General features: G+C 38.5%; 2 protein-coding genes across 3 annotated transcripts in view; one reads left to right on the top strand and one right to left on the bottom strand.

The window, feature by feature from the left end:
- cnot6l (CCR4-NOT transcription complex, subunit 6-like) overlaps positions 1 to 8967 on the bottom strand; it is a 21792-nt gene extending 12825 nt beyond the window's left edge. Inside the window, exons 1-7 of the mRNA XM_037776890.1 lie at positions 8815 to 8967; positions 3866 to 3987; positions 2807 to 2993; positions 1934 to 2019; positions 1617 to 1706; positions 1325 to 1393; positions 920 to 1077 (exon numbers count right to left, since the gene is read on the bottom strand). Coding sequence (XP_037632818.1) covers positions 920 to 1077; positions 1325 to 1393; positions 1617 to 1706; positions 1934 to 2019; positions 2807 to 2993; positions 3866 to 3977 — 702 coding nt within the window. The 5' untranslated portion in view covers positions 3978 to 3987; positions 8815 to 8967. The remainder of the gene's footprint in view (positions 1 to 919; positions 1078 to 1324; positions 1394 to 1616; positions 1707 to 1933; positions 2020 to 2806; positions 2994 to 3865; positions 3988 to 8814) is intronic.
- Positions 8459 to 22983, top strand: mrpl1 (mitochondrial ribosomal protein L1). Of its 2 annotated transcripts, none has more exons than XM_037776891.1 (10): positions 8459 to 8516; positions 10279 to 10365; positions 12876 to 12984; positions 13155 to 13422; positions 15359 to 15442; positions 15786 to 15857; positions 16225 to 16336; positions 16746 to 16846; positions 17507 to 17588; positions 22830 to 22983. In XM_037776891.1, exons 1-10 carry the CDS (start codon positions 8474 to 8476, stop codon positions 22931 to 22933), a joined length of 1062 nt encoding a protein of 353 aa, XP_037632819.1. In that variant the 5' UTR covers positions 8459 to 8473; the 3' UTR covers positions 22934 to 22983. The 2 variants fall into 2 exon arrangements, with proteins under 2 accessions (XP_037632819.1, XP_037632820.1); XM_037776892.1 differs by lacking the exon at positions 22830 to 22983 and adding an exon at positions 17760 to 20182.

Genomic DNA, 22983 nt, shown 5'->3' with positions numbered 1-22983 from the left:
CGATCTTTCTCTTATGAATATTCCACATTAAAAACAAAGTTCCCGTCATTCATATTGATGCGAAAATCAATAACTTCTTTACAACTTTCCATTTCAAAGATGGATTTCAAGTTTTGTCCAAGCCCATGTAGGATACAGTAGTAAAGAACTTTCCATTTTAATACTGCTTTTCTTTTTGTTTAACATTAAGCTTATTGATAAAATACTTAATTATGTTGTTATTTAGAGTTTGCCGCATATGTCTGTTGGGTATTCTTGTTTTGTTTTCGTATAATCTATATAATATTCTCATATCTTTTATTTCATTTTTTTACATATTCGAAACAAAAATCTAATCTAAAAAACAAACAAACAAAAAAACTGGTTTCCAGTAAATCTGCCCCAAAAATACCATTTAATATTGAGAATTAAGTGCAAAATATATATCCCTGAACTTTTCCACCTCTGAAAATAAAAAAATGTTCCATAATTTCCTTGACTAGTCGAAGCTCTCTCAACGTCCAGGTAGCTTGTAAGACAATTAAAGAGACTGGAGGTGAATATCTGAAATGATATCAGTGGGAAAACAAGCATAGATTCCTGTGCTGAGGACAGTTAATCAGTAATGTTTACCTCTTTATCGACTACCTACCATCTATTATCTATCTACTGACCCTCTGCCCATGGGCGCAAGTACATTCGCTACTTACACAACGTGGGCGCGAAAATGACAACTGCGTCGGTCTGAAACTAGCAATAAAAGTGCCACTTTGTGCCGGGTGTAAGATATAGTTTAGCCCATATAGTTTTACTTTGCGAGCAGGTAAAAAAGTAATCTGATTACTGTCCGATTTGTTTCTTTTCTCTGGAAAACAAAGCAAGCTTTAAGTAGAAAACATACTGTAACTGGGGAAATATGGAGGTGATGCTGCTTGTTTACCTGCAGGCTGATGATGTCAGCGTCACAGCTGGTGATTTCCTCCATGATGCCTTTCTTCCGGTACTCCCAGTTGAGCGCCCAGGACGGACAGTAGCCGTACAGTTGTCGCGTGGCGTACTTGTCGCACAGCACGTTGTAGCACATGACCGTGAACACGGCTGCAGAAAAAAACAAAATGATTATAGTAGAGATCCATGTAGTTTTATTTTTATTCTTCTGGTGTTTGCTGCCCTACATGGACAAATACTGCAGTTTATTACTTTTAGAAAGATATTCCACTGAAACATTTAATGTTTGTAGATGAAACTGGACGTGAGTCAGACACAATGAGACAAAGTATAATGAATTATCTCTGCTCCAACAGGAAAGTTTAATTTGAAATAACTTTGACCCTGGTGAACGTACCTGAAGGACTCATTTGGTCTCGCTCTTTCAGAGCGATCCAAGGTCTTTGGGGGAGCTGCTCTGGGTGCACTGCAAACAGGGCAGGGCAGAGGGGAAATTAGGGATAAGCGCTCACTCGTCTGTGACAAACACAATGGTACACCTGCTATGGTACACCTGCTATGGTACACCTGCTATGGTACACCTGCTATGGTACACCTGCGCCGCTCAGGTTTACAATAAACTGCCGGTTAAATATGCATGAGTTCCAATAAGCGGTCGTGCGGTAAGGTGAAGCGGCCGAGCCGTTTACCTGCTAGATTGTCGAGCATGTAGTTCAAAAGCTTTCTGGTTCCGTCCGGCTCCTGGTACAGATTGAGGATGTCTTGGGACAAAGGGTTTCCTGCAAAACAACCATATAATAAATATAAACTATATATAATAATGCAAAGCAGGGAACTCTCACTTTTTATTCACCAGCCACTTTACACATCTGATAAAAGTATAGTAAAGAAATAATGACAGAATTCACTTGCATTTAGTGGATAGTGGTGATTTAATATGGTCAGAATTCAATTTAGAATATATAACAGTCCAAAATAATGGTAATAATAAAAAGAAAAGCCTCACCTTTTAGCCCCAAGGTTTGTAACTGGAAAAGCCTCCCAAGTTCATAAGGCAGAACTCGTAAAAAATTGTTGTTTAAAAGCAATTCCCTGAAAGAAAACGGGACAAAATATAAATATTTTGTGTCTCAGTCTTTTCTGTCTTTCACAAACTTCCTCTAACAATGAGGTAATTCTTTGTCATTCATGTATTTTTACTGGTGTCAAAACATCTACCACATTGTCCTTTTGTTGTCACTTCAATTACGTCTTCCAGTCATAACGTGTCTTTGTTTGTCATCTTCGTTTTTTGTTTGTCAGTTTTGAGCTGAGCCCTGTGGAATCACTACTCCCACTCGCACATTTCATAATCTTCCTGTGTCTTCTGAGTGTTTGATCACCGTGTTTTAATCAGCACTTTGCTTCTATTCTTTGGGATTGTTTGGCATGTAATCCCTTGAATGAATCCAAAGAATAGTTTGTTTTTCCGAGACAAAATATACACCGTTAAGTGAAGTGAAAGATTTGTTCAAATGAAGTGATCAACAAGATTCAATCCTTTAAATAGACTTCCAACAAGTGGACAGATGTCAGCAGATGTGCTGAGTGGAAGCAGGGTTTGTTTTCTTAAAGAATTATCGAAAGATGGTTTCCCAATTGAATTTCCAGACATGTTACTATTTAACATCATAAATTGCTACTAAAGTGTAAAATGACATACAGTATACTGTGATTTAATCCATATCTTCCAGCCCTATCGCAGAATATTCAACCATTCTCTAAAGATCTGTGACAAAGCATACTGATAATTTCTTTCCATATTTAAAAAAGCCCATTTTGAGTATCCAGGATATATTAATGTCCCTAACAGTATCTCTCGTGAACAGGTCCAGCCTACCTGAGAGAGACCATGTTGCCCAGTTCGGCGGGCAGGCTGCGGAGCTTATTGGACGACAGGTTCAGGTAGACCAGGTTGGGCAGCTTGGCGATGTCCGGCGGGATGCGGCTCAGGTTGTTGTCGTTGATGTGCAGCGCCGTCAGGTGGGTGAGTGTCCATAACGAGGTGCTCAGACTCTTCACCCGTCCTGCGACCAGACAAACACACGTACAACTGTTCTTTACTTCCAGATCTCATTCAGAAAACACTGATTTTATAACTGAGCTTTGATCAAACCAGGGAACCAAACAGACTCTTCTATTGGAAACTGATGATAATATGGTTTTGTTTTGTGGCAAATATCAGTTTCCTTTCAAACCCTTTTAAATTCTGACATTTTCCTGCCAAAACAAGAGCTACATTCAGTTTTTCAGCCCGGATATAATTGTTTTCAGGGTGGAAAACCACATGAAACAGTATCAAGAGCATCATGTGACAGTAAAACCAGACTGATGGGACTCCAGAGGAGCACTGGTAGAGAACTCTGGGGCCCTTTACTGCACTTTAATAAAGACTTTATAAACAGAAAACAATACAACTGAATTAAAGAGTGAATTTCTAGATTTGTCTTTTGTAGCTTCAATCAAGAAACCTCCATCACTTCACTGACTAACTCTAATATGTAAAGATAAAAGTTCAAATAACATAAAACAGAACCTGATTTGCATGTTTGTCATCAACTTTTAACCAGCCAGGGAAAGTTTGTTAACCTCAGTTTCACACTTATTCAGCTTTGAACATTTGACCAAAGAAGCCCTGTGATCTTGTTGTCACTTGACATCTGAGGTTTTTGGGGTCAAAATAATTTCAATTATGTGGTTTGCAGATCTTTATTATCTTAACTAGGAGCCCTTTAACCAACAGCATCTTGGCTTCTTAATATTATATAAATATATTTAAACAAATGTATGGTAGTGATTTTCAATCCTGGGCTCTGCTGGTCTGTGTAGGTCCAGATTTACACCTGAGCTTCACGGCCTCAGTTGGGATGTTTTTTTATGGAAGCAGAGTTAGACTGACCAGAAATCTCGAGTTCGGCCCAGTAAGACTTCTTCCCACTGGCCGCCTCCTCCGCTGGCATGATGGTGTAACATCTGCGGGGATCTGGAGGATCATATTTTTCCTTTGGCATACCTGTTAATCTGAAAAACAAAGAAAGAAACACAGATATTATAGTTTAAATTCAGAAACAAAGAAATACTCGTTAGCTGGCACTGAGGTGGCACCTATTCCTCCTGCACTAAGAAGAGCAGGGCAAATAATAATGATAATAAAAATAATAATAGAAATTGTAAAACAAAAGAATAAATAAAAGCACTCCACAGGGCACCTTTAAATAAAGGAAAATGGATTAAAAACGGTAAAATAACACCATTACAAAACTTAATGACAAAAGAATGTGAAATAATTGAGATTATGATTAAGTTAAAACAATTCAAAAAATAAATAAAATAATGTAGTTATATTTAGTAAGTGATTAAAAAAAAGCTACATTTTTATTTGGCAAGAATAAAAAAATATATACTTTTTTATTATTGATTTGTGTGCCAATTATTTTCTTGATTAATTAAACGGATTAATGATTTTGTCTGTAAAATGTTATAAAATTTTAATAACAATGCCCATCGTAGTTTCCCAGAATTCAAGACAGCGTCTTCAAATTGTCCGACCAACAGTCCAAAATTCAAAGATATTACATTTATATAAAACAGAGAATATCAGCAAATCCTCACATTGTAAAAACTGGAACCAGAGAAAGTTTTTGCCTGATAAATTACTCAAACGATTAGTGAATTAAAAAGAGTTCAACTAATTGTTTCAGCTTTACAACAAAGAACAAAAAAAGCTTCCTGTCCTTGTTGCAGTATGTTTTAAAATATACTTATGTTGTCTTTAATTTGGAAAAGAAACCTGTGTTTTTATTCTGTTCGAGTCATCTAACACTATGAAATACCCCTGTAGTGAGGTCAGTGTTTGTTGTTTGGAGTGTGTCTTCAGAAACAGACACATTCCTTCTCGGACAGATCGGTATAAACATCCAACAACAACCATCAGTTGTGACAAAGATGTAGCATTTTTTCTCTCCAAGTCTTTGTGAATGGCGAGCCCCCAAAATTCTCCAGCCACCTGCAAAATATTTTCCCGGAGACATTTAGATATTCAAAAAAAGTGGCTGGCGGATTCAGCAACCTCAGCCAGCGTTTACCGGCACACGGCTGCATGAGGACGACACAAAACCTCGGCCAAACCACAGAGGAAGCACCTGGAGGACAGTTATGACACGCTGCAACAAAAAAACTACCCTCTATATATATAAAAAGAGCTGAGACACTGATGTCATAGTTTGTTTATCAGTATGATGGTGCTGAATGATTTTAGGAATTAATATCCACCGTCCAAGCTGAATCCAGGTGGAGAGCTACGTCTGCGTTGAAGATCAGGAAAATAAACTTTTGATCTGCAAGTGACAGCAAATTAAAAAATGATGGCAACACAATTTTAGAGCAGAATTACAGACATCCACTCCAACAGCAGCAACTGAACCTACCACAGTCTCAAATAACAGTCAACAGTCAACAACACAGTTGGCAGTAATCACGCAGAAAACTGATTCATGCAAGAAATATTTTGGAATAATTACTTTAAATTGCTCCCCGTGGGAAAGCATCTCCTGCCCAATTTTTCAGTGATCATAGGACAAAAACGGAAAACATGTCTATAATCGCTGCTGTGGGTTGATTCTCATCTGAATCTGGACTTCTCAAACTGTTTTCATGGTTATATAAAACTGTAAAACATCGGGGATTTTTTCTAATGCATGGTTGATTTGTCTCCCAGAAATGAAGGTTGGGAAAATTCAGTGAAATGATATCATGATGAGGATCAAATGATTAATGACTAATCTGTTGTTTGGTCTGTAAAATGTCCGAAAATTGTGAAAAATATGGATCAGTGTTTCCCAAAGCCCAAGATGACATCCTCAAATGTCTTGTTTTGTCCACAACTCAAAGATATTCAGTTTACTGTCGTAGAGGAGGTAAGAAACCAGAAAATATTCACATTTAAGAAGCTGGAATCAGAGAATTTAGACTTGTTTTTCCTTAAAAAAATGACTCAAACTGATTAATGGAATCTAACTTACTTTAAACTATTTATTTAATAGTTGACAACTAATCGATTTATCGCTGCAGCTCTACAAATGATGTTATAGTTTTACAAAAGTCTGTTGTCTAAACTAATAGATAGATAGATAGATTGATATATAGGAAATTCAAGTGTCAACGCAGCATGATGTTGTACTTATAAACTAAACTAACAGAATTAGGTATTACAGTTTTTGTTTTACGTGTGTGATGAGTTTGGGTTTGTGCGATGTATAACAGTGGGACACTTCTGCACAAATTTGCAGCAATCATCATAGGACAAAAATAGGAAAACGTATCCGTAATCTCTGATAAGTGCTACATGACTTGATTCTCGTCTGAATCTGGACTTTAATCGACTTGTCAGACCTTTTTTTTGGTTATATAGAACTGTAAAACATTAGTAATTGTACTAATGCATCGTTGATTTGTCTCCCAGAAATGAAGGCTGGGAAAATTTGGTGAAATGATATCAAAGTTTTACAAAATTCTGTTGTCTAAACCAATAACTTCAAGCAGATAAATCGATAGTTTATTTATCCCAAGTGTCTTTGCAGCATTATGTAGCACTAACAAATATAAACTACTTAAATTATTGCAGTTTTTGTTTCACATGTGTGTAGAGTTTGGGCTCATGTGTAGTGGAACGCAATTTGATTAATTTACATTTCCCAAATGTCAAATATCAATACTGGAGAAAATGTTCTTATTAAAATTGTGATGTTGATTTGAATCATATCGCCCAGCTCAGCCAGACACAAAAACAATCCAAAGACCTTCAACCTGTATCTCACAGTTGTTGAACTTGTTGAAGGGTACAGAACAGAAATAAATCAGACTAACTGAAGCAAGCGTGCACATTTTAGCCTCCAGTAGAGCTTGAGTCACTTTGTTTTCGACGTAGACTTCAACTAAACTGGAGCTGATCTTGAATATAATCTGAACTCCCAAATCTACAGCCTTGTGCTCCAAAATAGGATGTATGTCAGCATGTTAACGACATTATAATAAAACATGCATTGCTGTTAATAACACACAAGAAGCAACCACAATGCGTGTTTTCCCAAAGCAGGTGAACATCATGAATGTATTCAATCATAAGAATATGCTACTAAAACATATTTATTTGTAAAATATCTGTGTCACGATACGAGACAAGGTAGCACCTCAGTTTGATTAATGCAATGAATTTAAAGTTTTAAAAGACACACTATAGTGCACGTGACATGCTGTTCTGAACTCAATGTTCTTGTTGATTGAAGTGATCTGACTGGTTATCACATCACACTTTAAAAGTTTCTTCTCAAACACTATGAGTATCGCTTCACAAGCAAAAAAGAAGAGTTACTCAGTCAAAGATAGAGGAATTCTTTACATCTGCTCTATTAGCAGCCGTGCAATCTGCAGGAGGTCTCCTCAGAAACCACCCAGCTTGCAGCAGGAGCTTAGTAGTTATTTAAACCCCCCTGCTGTGGGTCTGCTGCCTGCATGGCTCAGGGGGCTCATATAATAACGCATGACTTGTTATTTATTACACCATGCGTGCATATGAGCAGAAGAAGCCTGCAAAGGGGGGTAGAAAGAACAAGGTACATGATAGTATATGCATGCAGGGGCTCATATAATATTGCATGACTTGTTATGTATTACGCCGTGTATATGAGCAGAAAAAGCCTGCAAAGAACAAGGTGCATGATAGTATATGCATGCAGGGGCTCATATAATATTGCATGACTTGTTATGTATTGCACCGTGTATATGAGCAGAAGAAGCCTGCAAAGAACAGGGTGCATGATAGTATATGCATGCAGGGGCTCATATAATATTGCATGACCTGTTATTTATTACACCATGCGTGCATATGAGCAGGAGAAGTCTACAAAAGGGGGTAGAAAGAACAGGGTGCATGATAGTATATGCATGCAGGAGCTCATATAATATTGCATGACTTGTTATTTATTACACCGTGCATATAGAACAAGGTGCATGATAGTATATGCATGCAGGGGCTCATATAATAACGCATGACTTGTTATTTATTACACCATGCGTGCATATGAGCAGGAGAAGCCTGCAAAGAACAGGGTGCATGATAGTAAATGCATGCAGCCGCCATGAGGTTTTGCTCTGGAGAGGGTGAACAAGTTTGGAGGAAGACTTACATAACTTGTTTACACACTCCTGGGTCACAAGTGTAGCCTGCTGCTGCGGGCAGATATACGAGGCCTGCTGGCTGCGCGTCATATCACAACCATATGGAGACCCAACTCTCATCATCACATGTCTCTGAGATGATGATGATGATGATGATGATGATGATGAACATGAGGCTGTGACAGATTAAAACCCTGAATCTGCTTGCTTTGGAAAACTTATTTTAACAAGTGGAAAATATGTCACCATGGCCAACTGCACCAACAGCTGAGTGTCCAAACATAGCTGTAATGTCAAAAGTGACAACTGACATGCGCGTAATGTGCCATGGATGAGAGGCCCACTGCCCACCAGCTGTCACACCTGGCACCGAGGTAAACACGCCCTCTGGGTTATGCATATATACTCATTTATATCTATTTAAACTATTAAAATATCAACTATATAGTATAGGAACAGGTGGAACCACCAGGTGAGCTCCAAAGCAGCGCGCTGGATTTGTTTGCTCTAGCCGCAGCAGAGCGCACGCTGCCCGGCTGCAGCGAGGCAGACTGCGGGGGTAGAAACACGGAGGAGTTTAGTCTAAAATACAAGATTAAACTGTGAAATCCAACCCGAGACAACCTGGACTAAATGTCCACAGCATGAGAACAAAGTGAGACTTGTTATTACCTTCATTCGGGAGCGGTAGAAGACAGTTTATAGAGTGAAATTGGTGGAGACATGCAGATGCAGACGCTGGCAGGCTGTTGAACCCGTTTAGACCCTGAACGTCTCACGGAAGCAGAAGGAAGAACAACAAACGAGACTTCCGCTCGTGCTCGTCTCGTCTCGTCCGCTCTCTGAATGCAACCCCCCGGATTTACTAGTTAGTGGCTAGAAGGGAGCCAGCAAACTGTGGGGAACTCTCGCGAGGTTGTTAAGGTTAGATAGATAGATAGATGGATGGATAGATGGGTAGATGGATAGATGGATGGATAGATGGGTGGATGGATGGATAGACGGGTAGATGGATGGATAGATGGGTGGATGGATGGATAGACGGGTAGATGGATAGATAGATGGGTGAATGGATGGATAGATGGATAGATAGGTAGATGGATGGATAGATGGGTAGATGGATGGATAGATGGATGGATGGATAGATGGGTAGATGGATGGATAGATAGAGGATAGATGGATGGATAGATAGAGGATATATGGATGGATGGATAGATAGATGGATAGATAGATAGATAGACAGAGGACAGACAGACAGACTATTAACAAAATTGCACAAGTGGAAAATGATATTGCACAGTGAGAATGAATGAATGAATGAATGAATGAATGAATGAAATTCCACCTGAAAATATCAGGTTGTGTTATGTCAGTTTGTTGGTGTGTAAGTGGTCTACCTGGAGCAGTGCTGGTTGTGGAGTCTGACAGCTGCAGGAAGGAAGGACCTGCGGTTATTGACCTCAAATGGGTTAAGGTTAAGCGTTGATCTCGACTAGTTAATGTTAGGATAGGTTGTCGTGCAGCAAGTCTCGCGAGAGTTTGTGAAGATCTCATGTCAGATTTCGCAGTTTGCGGGCTCCCTTCTAGAAACTACCCGGATTTTCATGTCATTATGCCAAGTTATGTAAAAATTGTGTTTAAACTCATTTTTAACATTAAGAATAAAATAAAACACAACATGCTGTTAGAAAAAAATTTGTTTACTGTCCCAACTTTGAATATAGCTAGTAATTTACTGTATCAAAGTATTAGCAAACTCAATTTAAATGTCTGTTTAATATTATATTAAAAAATACATATATCACAGATGATCAAGTAATGCTTTTTTTTAGACTATATAGAAGCCACTGGAGAATTCGGCATGCATTTAATCCAGCAAGAAAATATTATTGTTCAATAAAATGTTAGTTTTATGAATTTCTCTCTATATTCTGTAAATGACTAAATGTTCCTATAAGGGAATCATTTGCTAAAATAAAGAAAGATTTGTATATCAAACGCATGCCGAATATGAAAGTGGACCCTAACAATTATATTTACATATCAATATTTGATGTAATTCTTGAGTATTTACTAAAAAAGTAATGTAACTATGAATTGGCTGTTTTTTAAATGGAGGTATCGTTTGCTTCTCAGGTGGAACTATTCAGCTCGTGTCGTTGTTTCCACACGGACCAGCAACATTCCCAGACATGGCAACCTGCACGCGGACTGCGTGGAAAGGTCAGTTGTTTTTGTGTAATTTACTTTATTGTAAATGACAGTAAAAATGTATTTATTAAGAGAAGTATATGCTTATTATTTCAGGCTTCTTCTTTGGTTTCTTGCATGCTGTTCTGTTCGCTAGCCATCCTTGATAACCAGAGTCATAGCAAATTTGTGTAATTTTAACTGTCATCTTGATTATTGAATAATTCCACACATGGGGCAACATTTCTTAAGATTATATCTGAATCATTGAGATTTTCTGTTCAATTCGGCATTAGTTTAATTAACAAAACAGCTTTTTAAATACATTAAATTAATCATTTTGTCAGAGCGTCCTTGAACCAAAACACGTCTTGTTGGCCTGTTAGCTTGCGTGCTGTCCTGTTCTGTAGCCATCCTTCATAACGAGACCAGGTCGCAAATTTGTGTAATTTTCACTGTCACCTTGATTATTGAAGAATTACATGCGGGGCAACATTACCTTAAGATTTTATATTAAGGATTGAGATTCTTCTGTTCAATTCGGCATTAGTATAATTAACAGGGCAGCTTTTTAAATACATTAAATTAATCATTTTTGATTAGAGATGAGATGAGACGTTATTTATTTGTTTTTTCATATAAAATAATAAATATATACATTACATCATACATTGTTTATTTATTTATTTTTAATTTAAAAATGACAGTATACATAGTAACAGCAGAAAACATTGAAAACATTTATATACAGAAGAAGCATAGCGAAAACATAAACAAAGAGCTGTGCCAAACATAAAAGGACAACAGAAATGAATCAAAACCAACATAAAATAAAATTAAAAACACACAATAAAAATAAATAAATAATAATAAAAAAAGACCACGTGAGAGACAATAATTTCACTTAAAACATTAAAGATATTGCATACATTCATTGTTTTTATTGCTTTTTTGTTTTGTGAGGAATAAATTGTTAACAGATATAGATCCATTTCTTTCATAAATACAAAGAAATTACGCTTTTTTTTTTGTAAATTTAGACTTGTGAATGTGGAACTAATGTAGAATTAAAATTATTACAATTATTTGTCACTGTAACCATAGCAACCAAATATAATATTTCTATAGTACAGTGCAAAATCTGAGAAAATGTTAACAACTTATAAAATTATTGACATCTTTCCACAATTCACATGTATATTTCTAGGACCAGAATAAATGAGAGCAAGTTTCAGGATGTGATTCGCAGAAGGAACAATTTACATCTATATGTCACTCTTTAACTTTTGTAAGAAATGTTTCACTGGATAGAATCTGTGGATCAACTTAAATGACACCTCTTTTACCTGATATTAATCGTTTTGTCAGAGCGTCCTTGAGCCAACACACGTCATGTTAGGCGGTGATGAGGAGCGTCTACGAGTTAAAAAGCATCATATTTAGTTAAATTAAAGTGTTGCTTGGTGGATCTTATGTATGCCGAATTAAAGAGTTAACATAACTGGTTAAATCGAGGTTTTAAATAATGTTATTTTGAATATGTGTCTTTGCTTATAAGAAAGAGTGTATTTAATTGTCAGATTTCTGAACGCAGTTTCCGGGGGAAATAATTGAATATCCGAAAAGGACCGATTTTATGGGCTGTATATAACCTGCATACAACACAAGTAGAAAAAAAAACAAGAGCAGTAAGAAAACTGTATCATCCTATTAGTAAAACTCAAACTTTGCACATACAGTATCACCAGTCTCTGCATATCCAGGACTAACCACAACACTTTAACCAATTAAAACACAAATGAATTAATTTGCTTTGCATTCTGCAGAAGCTGCAGAAGCTGAAACAGACACAGATTTACAACCATGCCAATATGAGACAAATTTTCCCATGCAACACACATCCCTGCAGGCATCCTGAGATTTATTACTTGTAATCAATTAGTAATTCATTCAGATTCTGCCACAGACTGTGAGGTTGGGCGAAAAATGCTTTTGATGATAAACTTAAAAGTAACACTGGTGACGCCGTGTTAACTTTTGAACAAGTTCACACAAGTATTTCAATTTGCAAAGAACATTTTTGTCTTGCAAATCAGTGAGCTCGCTGTCATCTTCACAAAATAAGATTTTCATCCACAGACAAATATTAGCAAGTTATTCCAGTTTCATGCAAATAGCACCAACATTGTACATGGTGCTATGCATTAGTTTGGCAGAGATAAGTAGAGAAACTCATATCATTTTACAAGTTTAATTTCTTTGCTGTTTTTAACAGTAATTATAAAGCTCCTTTGTAATTCTTGCCATCAGTTTTGATGGTATCCTCTGATGGAATTAAACAGATGCAAATAGGCGCTCTTGGTTTATGCAGAATTAAAGTGTGTTTTATAATATCATAGAAAACATCTCAAATGCAGCGCTGATATCATGTTGTGTCCCGCTGGAAGAGAGAACAGCATCTGTCTGTGTTAAATGGAGGTCGTCATCTGAACCCCGTGTCTGTTTGTTTTCATTTCTTAGCAGCTTTTTTTCCTCTTTTCCAGTTTTAGCAGGATGTCAGAGGCAGCTGCTGAGAGCCGGCGGTCCCGCCTACACAGGCATTTCACAGACTGCACCGAGGAATCTACCCGTCAGGACGTTCGCAGCTGTCAAGTGAGTTCACAAACCTTTACTTTAGTACAACCAGCTTTAAATATCTTCATCCAGAGAGGATTTTCTGTCCGCTGGAATCTAAAAAATGTTGCCATGTGAACTATAAAATGAAGAAGTAGACGTGTGACATAAATATTTCTCAGTTTAACATCTCACTCATTGTTTGTCAGGCCACAAAAGAAAAACAAGAAAGAGGACGCAGAGAAGGAGGTGAAGAAAGAAAAGAAGGTCATCGATGACACGGACAGACACAAGCCCTTCGGCAAGACGGCGTGGGCGCCCGTGGACGACGTGTACGTTATGAGGTACTACCCTCGGACGATCTACGACGCAGCAGACGCCATCGACATGCTGAAGAACTTTCAGAAGTTGGATTTCACTCCTCACAAGCAGCCTGTTTACATCGATCTGAAGCTGGACATGAAACTGGAGAAAAAGGTAATGACAACAACGCTGCAAATGTGAAGTGAATGGAAGTCTTTTCTGGCGGCAATTTTGTTTTTATTAGATAGGAAAATGAATGAGAAATGACACGCAACAAATGTCCAGACCAGACTCAAACAGGTTATGCTGCGGTTACATAGTCAGCATTTTAAAGAGATAGTTCTGGTGTTTCTCAGTGGGGTTGTATGAGCTACTTATCCATAGTCAGTGTATCACCTACAGTAGATGGAGTCTGGAGAAACAGACAGGAGTACCAGCACGGGAGCAAAGCGATGTACTGCTGTGAACGGGGGCAGCAGCTAAACAGATTCTAGACACCTAAAAAAATCAATATCAGTTTAAGTGTACGCTATATTTAGAATATTTTCACTGCTTTACCTTGCCGTGAGACAGCTATTCTGTCTATGTTTCCAACGGGGAATTGAAACCGTTATCTATGCTCTCGCCAAAGCAACCAGACTCCATTGATAAAACAGTAATTTTACCTCACAGAACGAGGGAGTTGCAGGTCTAACGCTGCATCGATCGGTTAGTTTGTTTGTGTTATTGTGTGACTTTGATTAGTTTGAATTCACTAAAGTCACACAATAGCACAAACAAACTAACTGATCGAGGCAGCAGTAGACCAGCAACTCCGGTGTTCTGAGAGGTAAAATTACTGTTTTTGTCAATGGAGTCTGGTTGCTTTGGTGAGAGCTAAGATGATGACTTCAGTTCCCTTTCGTAAAGAGCTATCTGATGGCAAGGTAAACCGGTTCAAATATTCTAAATATAGTACACTTATACTTATACACTTATTTTTGTACATTTATATCTGCAGTACACCTTTTGAGCCACATGAGGGAGACTTACTGTTCGAATCGTTCTGATAATCGTATCCTACTTATAACACTGTATTTAATGTGAAAGGCTAGCGTACATTCTGTTTGTTTTAAAAGCACAGTTGAAGGGAGTTTGAGATTTAAGGGTTTCATTGCCAAATACTACATGACTGTAAATACACATGACAATAAAGAACTTGAACTTGAACATTTGGGCTAATAGCAAAATTATCTCTGGGGCTGTCCTCGACCAAAGAAACTCTTAGTCGACTAACAGTCATCCGATTTTGTTGACTAAAAGGGGAAAAAAACGACTAATCGACTAAATAAGTCTTACTCGACTAAGACCAAAATGACAGATTAGTCCACTAATCGACTAAGACCAAAATGACAGATTAGTCCACTAATCGACTAAGACGGGACAGCCCTACTTATCACATCTATGTAGCTCTGGATTTTGGGAAATCTGAGCAGAGACAAATCTGGTAAAGTCTGAACCCAAAAGCTGTCTCTCCACATGAAGTGACTTGGTGTAATGTGGATTTAAACGACCTTCGGCTCCTCTGACTTCATGTGTATGCGCCCATTAAGTCCATGAATCTGTGGGGGAAGTCTGGACATTTGTTTTCAGTCACTGTTCAGAGATCACCAGCTGCTTTATTATTTCAACCATCCAGCTGGATCCTCAGAATAGAGCAGGACGTCCCGATAACCGTTGATCACCTGCCAAAGTATCTGCGAGACTAATTTTAGCAGTCAGACTCGTTTGGCTTCCACAAATCTGAGTGATATTTACTGCATTTCGGTTAATCAGCAAAACCAGTGAGACACAGAGGAATAAAAACCTCATGAGTTTATTTCCACATCACAGAGCTGCTGTGTTGTCCAGACAGTCCACATGAGACCGCCTCGCTCTCATCTGTCTCCACAGAACCATGTAGAACCAGTGTTCCTATGCATAATGAATTAAGAACACTCCAGAGAAATGAAAAATTAAAAAGTGGTGGCGGAATAGTTTTAATACTTGATAATCTGAGCTTGCTCTATGATTGACATCCCTCCTTTTACTTTTAAAACTGTAATAATTTCATTTTTTTCTCTCCTCACAGAAAAGAGTGGAGCTCTTCGTCAGCACGGTTCATCTACCGCACCCCTTCAAGACAGAGATGAACAAAGTTTTAGTTTTTACTGAGGTAAAAACTTGTTTTCTTCTCCTTCAGCCTCCCCGAATCTTAATTTCATAGCCAATTGATTTCCTGCTGTTGATGAATTGCTTTAATATCATCTGAACATGATTCAGATGTGCAGCCGCACCTTTTTTATTTGTCTGTAATGAATGGGCTCGGGTGTTTTGATCTCAGACACCTACAAGCAGCGTTTGATTAATATCCCCGTCGAGCAGCTCAGGTTGTGGGTTGTAACTTAGATGTTGCATGTTAACGACCATAATGAATGACACCGGTGGGGGTCTGCCAGACTTTGACACACCCAGATCAGATTTAAATGGAGAACGTTGCCGCTGTTTTTTCTCTGCAGGATGCTAATCAAGCTGAAGTTGCCCTGCAGAACGGAGCTGTGTTAGCTGGAGGAACAGAGCTCATACAGCCGGTGAGTTGGATAAACAAACTATGCTGTGTACATATAGTATTTACACTGTAAGGTCATGTCAAGGTTATTTTTTTATCATCTTTCCCTGAATTGTATTGTAACAGCTGGATTGTAATGTATGTATGTACAAAGTCCAAGTATAAAACAAACCAAATAAGGCATTGAAATGAAGGAGTGTTGACAACTAAAATGCTATATGCCATCTATTTCATTCCATTTATTTATTGGCTGAACAGGAAGCGCACACGTACGCACCAGCTTCAGTCTGTAAATTTGCCAACAACTATTTGCTCCATTCATTGTGGGCAGTTCATTTAACTGCAGGAGTCTTCAAGGTTTCTTCTAATCAGATTTTATTCATTTCCAGATCTTGGACGACGAGATTTCAGCAGACTTCTACGTAGCGGTGCCAGATATGCTGCAGAAGCTTGTACCGCTGAAAAATAAACTGAGGAAGAAGTTTCCAAAGAGCAAGAGAGGTAAGCTCAGGGTCAAATCAATGTGTCGCCCTGCTGTGTCTTGACCATAGACTGTATATATATATATATATATATATATAGATATATAGATATATAGATGGACGACGCATCTCCACTTTCTTCCCACTGTACAAAAGTGAAGCCAAAATGAGCTATACCGCAGCCAGCCACCAGGAGGCGATCCAGATGTCTTCACTTTTGGGGAGCTGTCATGTCGTCCATCTTTATATACAGTCTATTATCTCGGCAGATTGAGGACGATTGAACACATGTGTGGCGTTATTAGGATTTGAACCTACTTTTAAGATAATAAAGACAACTAAATGTCCAAAGTGTAAATATATTCATGGATACAGAACACATCAGTGCTGATCAATTCTTTTATCTTTCTCTCTCTGTTGACACTCAGGCTCAGTCGGCATCCACATTCCCAAGATGTTGGAGTTGTTTAAAACAGGTCATGAGTACATGGTGGAGAACGAGTGCTACGTCAGGACCCAGATAGCGATGGTACGTCTCAACAAACTGCTGCAAACTGAGTGTGATTAATTATTACAGCTGATAGTGAACATCTTTCTGTCAACAACACCAACTGAGAGGAGGCTTTCAGTGTCCAGGGAAGAGGCAGTTTTATACATTTTGCAAATTAAACTTGTCAAAACTTAGAAAGAAATCCTGATTTAAATAAGTGTAAGTTTGTATTCAGAAGAGGAAAACTGGAACATAAAAAGTGTGCACCCTGAGGAAGACTGTGGGGAATGTTTGGGTGTATTTAAGCGTGAAATACAATTTTAAATCAGCTTTTTTGTCCCCCTGTGTGTGTTTGTGCTTCCACATTTGAGCTTCCACCAGATTACCAGTCATTTTAAATTGCAAAAATCAGCAAGGGAGTTTCAGCTGGTGATGTGTGATGGGTTCAGACTTTTTTCTGATCTTCATTTTAATATGTTTTGTACCATCTGTGTGATGTTTGAATGTAGAAAACACAAAATCATTCACCATTTTTGAAAAGGAACATGGCAACACATGTTGCCTATGAAGTTCCCAGGACTAACATCAGTTGAATACGATGCATATACTTGAAAATACAAGAAAAGACAAGGAAACACATTTTATAGAATAGGTTTAGTTTAGTTGCAGTATTAATACGGTTTTCTCTCCTCTGCACAGCTCGACATGACCAAAGAACAAATCTTTGCCAACCTGCAGAATATCCTGATTGACGTTTGCTCCCACCGACCGGCTGATATGGGTACGTTCTCCAAAACTAACCAACAAGTCACAACACACAAGTTCAGGGCTGCTCTTCTTCTTCCTCTCGCAGCTGATGAACTCGAACTGTTTTGACAGGTCTTCAGGATAAAATAGCACATTGTTGATTGATTTCTATTTTCCCTTCTTGGTTCGGATTTCAGCTCTGTAGTGAGACTGATGGAGGCAGCAGGGAGACGACATGCCAGACAGCCGTTCTTTGTGATTTTTTTTTCACCAGTGCGATGCAAAAATGCGTTGCAGGAATAAAAATTTGCATGCAGATTTTCCACATGACAGCTATGCACATGACTAAATTGTCCGTTATTTAGTTGTTGAGGTAGTCGTTGCGGCGGTTGCGGTACTATATTGGGTGTTGAGAAACCAAATTGATTCCCTCATTTTGGCAGCAAGCTACCTGGAGCTATGGCATCGCTTGGAACAAAGGAATTCATTGGTCAAACATGTATTTATGCAGGCTGAAATTGAGGTCTGTCCGAATATATTTTTCCCTGCACAAATGTTTTCACAGGGAGAACCCACAATTTCAGTTTCTATAAATTTCATTGCAAATTTTTTGGATGAAAATTCCTGCTTGGTGTGAAACAGCTTTTACTGTTGAATTTTCTCAAAGTATTTCAAACTTTTTTACCCCAAAATGAGAGCGAGTAGTCCCATCACCTTTCCTGTAGCAACTAGTTACTATCTGGGCTTCATGTGGATCCAGAGGTCGAGAATTGTATTGTTTTATTGGGAAAAAAAAATAATGTTTCCATCCACATTTTGCTGGAAAGACGAGATCGTGTATGTATCCATCTAGAGATGCCGTGTGCGGTTTTCAGCAGTGAAAATGACAGTTTATCATACCAGCAATATTACTACAGTTTCAATGTCTATATTTGTAGAATATGACATGAACAAAATAAAAAATATATTTTTAATCAACACGTCCTGTTTCCATTTCAAAATAAAAGCCCCGTAGCATTTTTCTTTGGTCAGATTCCTTTCATTTGTTAACATGAGGCTTTGATTCTGAAATATTTGCAGGACATTGTTATGGAACTTGCACAGCTCCATGAATAATAGAATTACTTGTGGAAATACGGTAGTAATAGTATAAAGTAAAGAAAGTGCTGGCAGTAGCAGCCCAGTGTGGCCCGGGCACAGTGTTACACTGGCAAAAATAATCCAAACTTTATGTTCACTGTGGTGAACCACACAACTCTAATTGATTTCCATAATGCACAGGAATGAATGGAAACTAAAGGCTTTATAGCATGCATTGGAAGATGGTCAGCAAAAACATAAAATGTGCATGATTTGTAGTCGAGGAAAATGTGAAACTAAATCTTGAATAAAGACATTGGTATGGTCTTTTAAACACTGAATGGAGATTAAATTATCGATGCTCTTTTCAGTGCCGGTATAAACGGACAGTATTTTCAGTCCGTTGGAGTTAATTCATTTGTGATCTTCTGTACATTCGCTTAGCCGTTCGATAATGAGATGCAGAGTGTAATCATCAGCTAATGGACCCTCATTAGAGGGAGAGGCTCAAATGATCTACAGTATAATTGATTCGGAGCTTGCTAAATAAAATGTCATTAACAGTGCTGAAGTAAACTGCAGAGCTTTCAGAAACACTGATTGAGGACACTTTAAAAACCGGTGGCCCTTTGTGACCTGGAACTTCTCATATCAAGAACTCTTTACTTTCCCATTTATCTTGGATCGCTCTCCTGAGGACCGTATTGCCACTCAGGCGGCCACTGAATAATGGGTTTCTGGCTCGAATTTCCTTCCTATAGGGGTACAGATTGTGTCCTGACCGCACACAAAATGTACTGCAGTTTGTATAAATAAAATCTCCTCGTTCAGGTTGACTCGAGTACAGTTGCTTGGACCTCAGACATATTAGGAAAACATGTTCACATCACAGAATATTTAGCCAAACGGCTCCCAGATTTAGACTAAACCTGTGTGAAAGCGTAGTAATAAGAGGTGCATTATCTCACACTGGCCTTTTAAAATTATCAATCCTGGTTTTTATGATTATCTCCTCTGTACTTAAAGGAGCACAAAGGGAAAAAGCAGGAAAACATGTGATAGTTTTTAATGTGATGATGGCATGATTGGCATAAACAACTGTAACAAACTGATCTTATTATCCATATGTACTCTTCTGGACAATTAAAGGTACAGTGTGTAGGATTTGGAGGCATCTAGTGGTGTGGTTGTAGATTGCAACCACCTGAGTACCCCTCCGCTCACTCCTCCCTTTCCAAGACTGCGGTAACGTGAGCCGCCGATGTGCAAAACCGTGGTAACGCTGTTAACCTCGCTCACGCAGGTACTCATGGTTGCTTCTCCAAACTGGGAGCATGCCAACCGCTATCTACTGTAGGTAACGTTAAGACACTGACTATAAGGATGTATATATACTGTACATGTACAGAGACCTACGTCACGCTTGAAATAAAATAGCATTTTGACGCTTAAACATACCTGCTTTGACCAAAATGTGAATGTTGTGATTTGAATACATCAGGAACACCACTGAGAAGCTACAGAATGATATAAAAACCTAAAAAAAACCCCACAAAAATAATGGACCCACACTTCAAGAATTCCTTCAGGAGTTTCTAAAACTAATCATTTGCTTCTTGGCTCATGGCCTAACTCTTTCCACCTACTTTCATTTAGAAAATTTAAAAAGTTTTTGAGATGTCATGCTGCTTACCAAACAAACAAATCAAATGGGACCAAAAAGAAAACTTCCTCTGCAGAAGTCATTAAACTTTTCCTCTTCCGACCAGAGGAACGCAGCAGCAGGTCTGTGGCTGCACTCACAGCTTGTGTTTAAAGTGCTCACAGTAAACTTGAGTTTGTGCAGTTTCATCCTGGATGATCCCTGTGGGACTCTTCACCGCTCACCCTGGAAATGTAAACGCTCTGCTGAACCCGCCCGGCTGCTGAGAGAGCCCTCTGCGCTACAGTAGCTCGAGTGAAACTTCTCACTCGGTAACTCGTTCCAGCTTTGTGATTTTCATCGCCGAGAAGCATTTTGGCGATGACGGCGGCGCTTCGAGCCGAGCCACCTGGGCTTTTCTGAACTGAGAGTCCTCTTTGAGTTTGTGCCAGCAAACATTATGCAGCAGTTCAACCCTCCGACGAGAGGTGCACAAGGACTCCGGGCAGAATTTAATTTCCTCTGCACCCAGTAGTCAAGGATCAGAAGATGTGAATACTTACTGTTAACTGGAATAGCTGCAGTTCTTACTTTATTTCCATTAATGTCTTTAAAGAGTCATTTGGACAGAAGCTAATAGCTGCAGCGTGGGCAGAAACAAGAGGAAACTTCACAGTGAAATGCTTAAAACGGAGAAAAGAGCGCTGAAAAGCAACGTGTGGGTGAGATGGGGGGGGGAACAGAAAAAACCCCCAAGGGGCTTATGGGAATTATTCATGACAAAAAACACAACCATGTGCTGATAAATAAAGACCTGAGCACAGGAAATCTGAGACAACAGAGAAAACGTTGCTGAAATAACTATTCATAAGTTAAAAGTGAATACGTGGGAGAAATAAAAGACTGCAGGGAATTTGTGCGTGTTTTTAAATAAAAGAGAGACGCAGGGTGAGTGGGTGAGAGAGAGTGAAGGCAGCTGTTTAACATAATCTCATTCAAACTGATGCTCAGCCTGATAGGTAATAAATGTTTTTATTTTCATGTGTGTCATCCAGGGAGACACAGCTTTAATTTAGATTAGAAGTTCCATATTGTTCAGTCAGTCTTCAGATGTGATGGAGGTTTCTCTCTGAATGCTACCATAGAGAAAAAACTCATTTTTTTATCCTAAATGTTTAAATATCTCCTCCAGATATGTTTTGAGATATATAAAATACTCATCTTTAGATAATATTTAGGTTTTCTACAAAAAAAAGTTCAATTATTTATTAAAGAAATCCTTAAAAATTACATCTCCTTCTCACTCATATTTTTTGTTTCAAAAACGTAACTGCTTGACGAATAAATCTCCTACAGTACTTCACAGTAGAGCGTATTCTCAGTATTTGTGCTCTGGAAGTTTCAAGTTTCCACATCTCACTTGTGGAAGTTACATACTTTGGCTCCAAAGTAGTTGTGATGTCACAAATCCTGCAGGTAAACTGAGGCTGCGTTCTAAATCGCATACTTTGTACTTTTAGTACGTACTGCAGCTACCCTTACAAAGTACGTACTGTTGCATGCAGTATGCATCCATTTGGGACATACTACTTCATCATAGCACCTTGAACTTTGAATGTCATCTGTCAGTGCAGCTTCTGTCAAAGAGCCGTCATCTGTCTGTCATCTGTCTGTCTCTCTCGGCGGCTCAGTCAATGTGACGTATCCTCCGCTGTGCAGAGGATTGTGGGTCAGAATAGCAAGAGAAGCATGCTGGCTTGCATACTGCAAAATGCGACCGGATGTAGTAGGACATCCTGGTGTTTTTAGCATACTGCATTTGACATACTATGTATTGGGACGTACTAAATCTTTTTCTAGTATGGTAGTATGGGTGTTGAAACGCACCGTGAGATTTAAGGTGAGCACAGAGAAACTTCTCCCTTCAGCAGATGAATGTGAAAACAGCCTTCAAGTGTCCAAGTGAAGAAACAATAGGCAGAAATGTTTTGAGTGGAGGGGTGTATTGTGAATCAGTCGATGAGTTCTTTATTGTAAAGTATTGATTTATTCTGTCGATGTGATTGGTAAGGTTTGGTATTGAACCTGAGAACCAATCAGAATGTGTCTGTAGCGTTGAGTATCAAATGTGGGCTCTGAAAGTCAGATTCTTCTTCAGTCTTGAATACGTATTCTTTGATCATGTATTTCTTGAACTAATTTGGAAATAAGGAAACTGTATTTTATTAAGACAACAAAAAACAGCCCTGCATTGAGACGTATAGGATATTATGTTGTGAGGATTTAATGTTTTTCTTTGTCTTACATGATACTAAATATCATCTGAAGATGTCACGGTGGGCTGTGGGAAATTGTGAAAGCATTTTTTGTTATTTAATTCAATTATTATAGAATTTAATCAACGGATTGATCGCTAATGAAAGGAAGGGTTATTTGCATCAGCAGCATCTTGCAAATTGTTCTTCATCTGTTTCAAAAAGTGTTTTAGAAGTATTTTTTTTACCACATTAAAACTCTAAATGATGATGACACAGTTCTTCTCCTCCTCCTCAGGACCTCTCATCGAGCGGGCGATCATCGGCAGTCACACCAGTGAAGCTCTGTGGTTCAAGAGCGAAGACGTTTTACCGAAACCAGCAGCGAAGAAGGAGGAATGACCTGTTCTCACGTTGTGTATATATTCCATAAAGTATTTGTTCTGAGTTTG

The sequence above is a fragment of the Sebastes umbrosus genome, chromosome 8, assembly GCF_015220745.1.
Source record: "Sebastes umbrosus isolate fSebUmb1 chromosome 8, fSebUmb1.pri, whole genome shotgun sequence".
Classification (NCBI taxonomy): Eukaryota; Metazoa; Chordata; class Actinopteri; order Perciformes; family Sebastidae; genus Sebastes; species Sebastes umbrosus.
This window is presented reverse-complemented; position numbering and strand designations above follow the sequence as displayed.

What these genes read in the sequence shown, in the direction of transcription:
- mrpl1 (XM_037776891.1), top strand. Translation starts at nt 8,474, where the DNA reads ATGAGAGGCCCACTGCCCACCAGCTGTCACACCTGGCACCGAG. An exon ending in AGGACGTTCGCAGCTGTCAA is followed by an intron (nt 12,985 to 13,154) that starts GTGAGTTCACAA and finishes ATTGTTTGTCAG; the next exon opens with GCCACAAAAGAAAAACAAGA. An exon ending in TCAGGACCCAGATAGCGATG is followed by an intron (nt 16,847 to 17,506) that starts GTACGTCTCAAC and finishes TCCTCTGCACAG; the next exon opens with CTCGACATGACCAAAGAACA.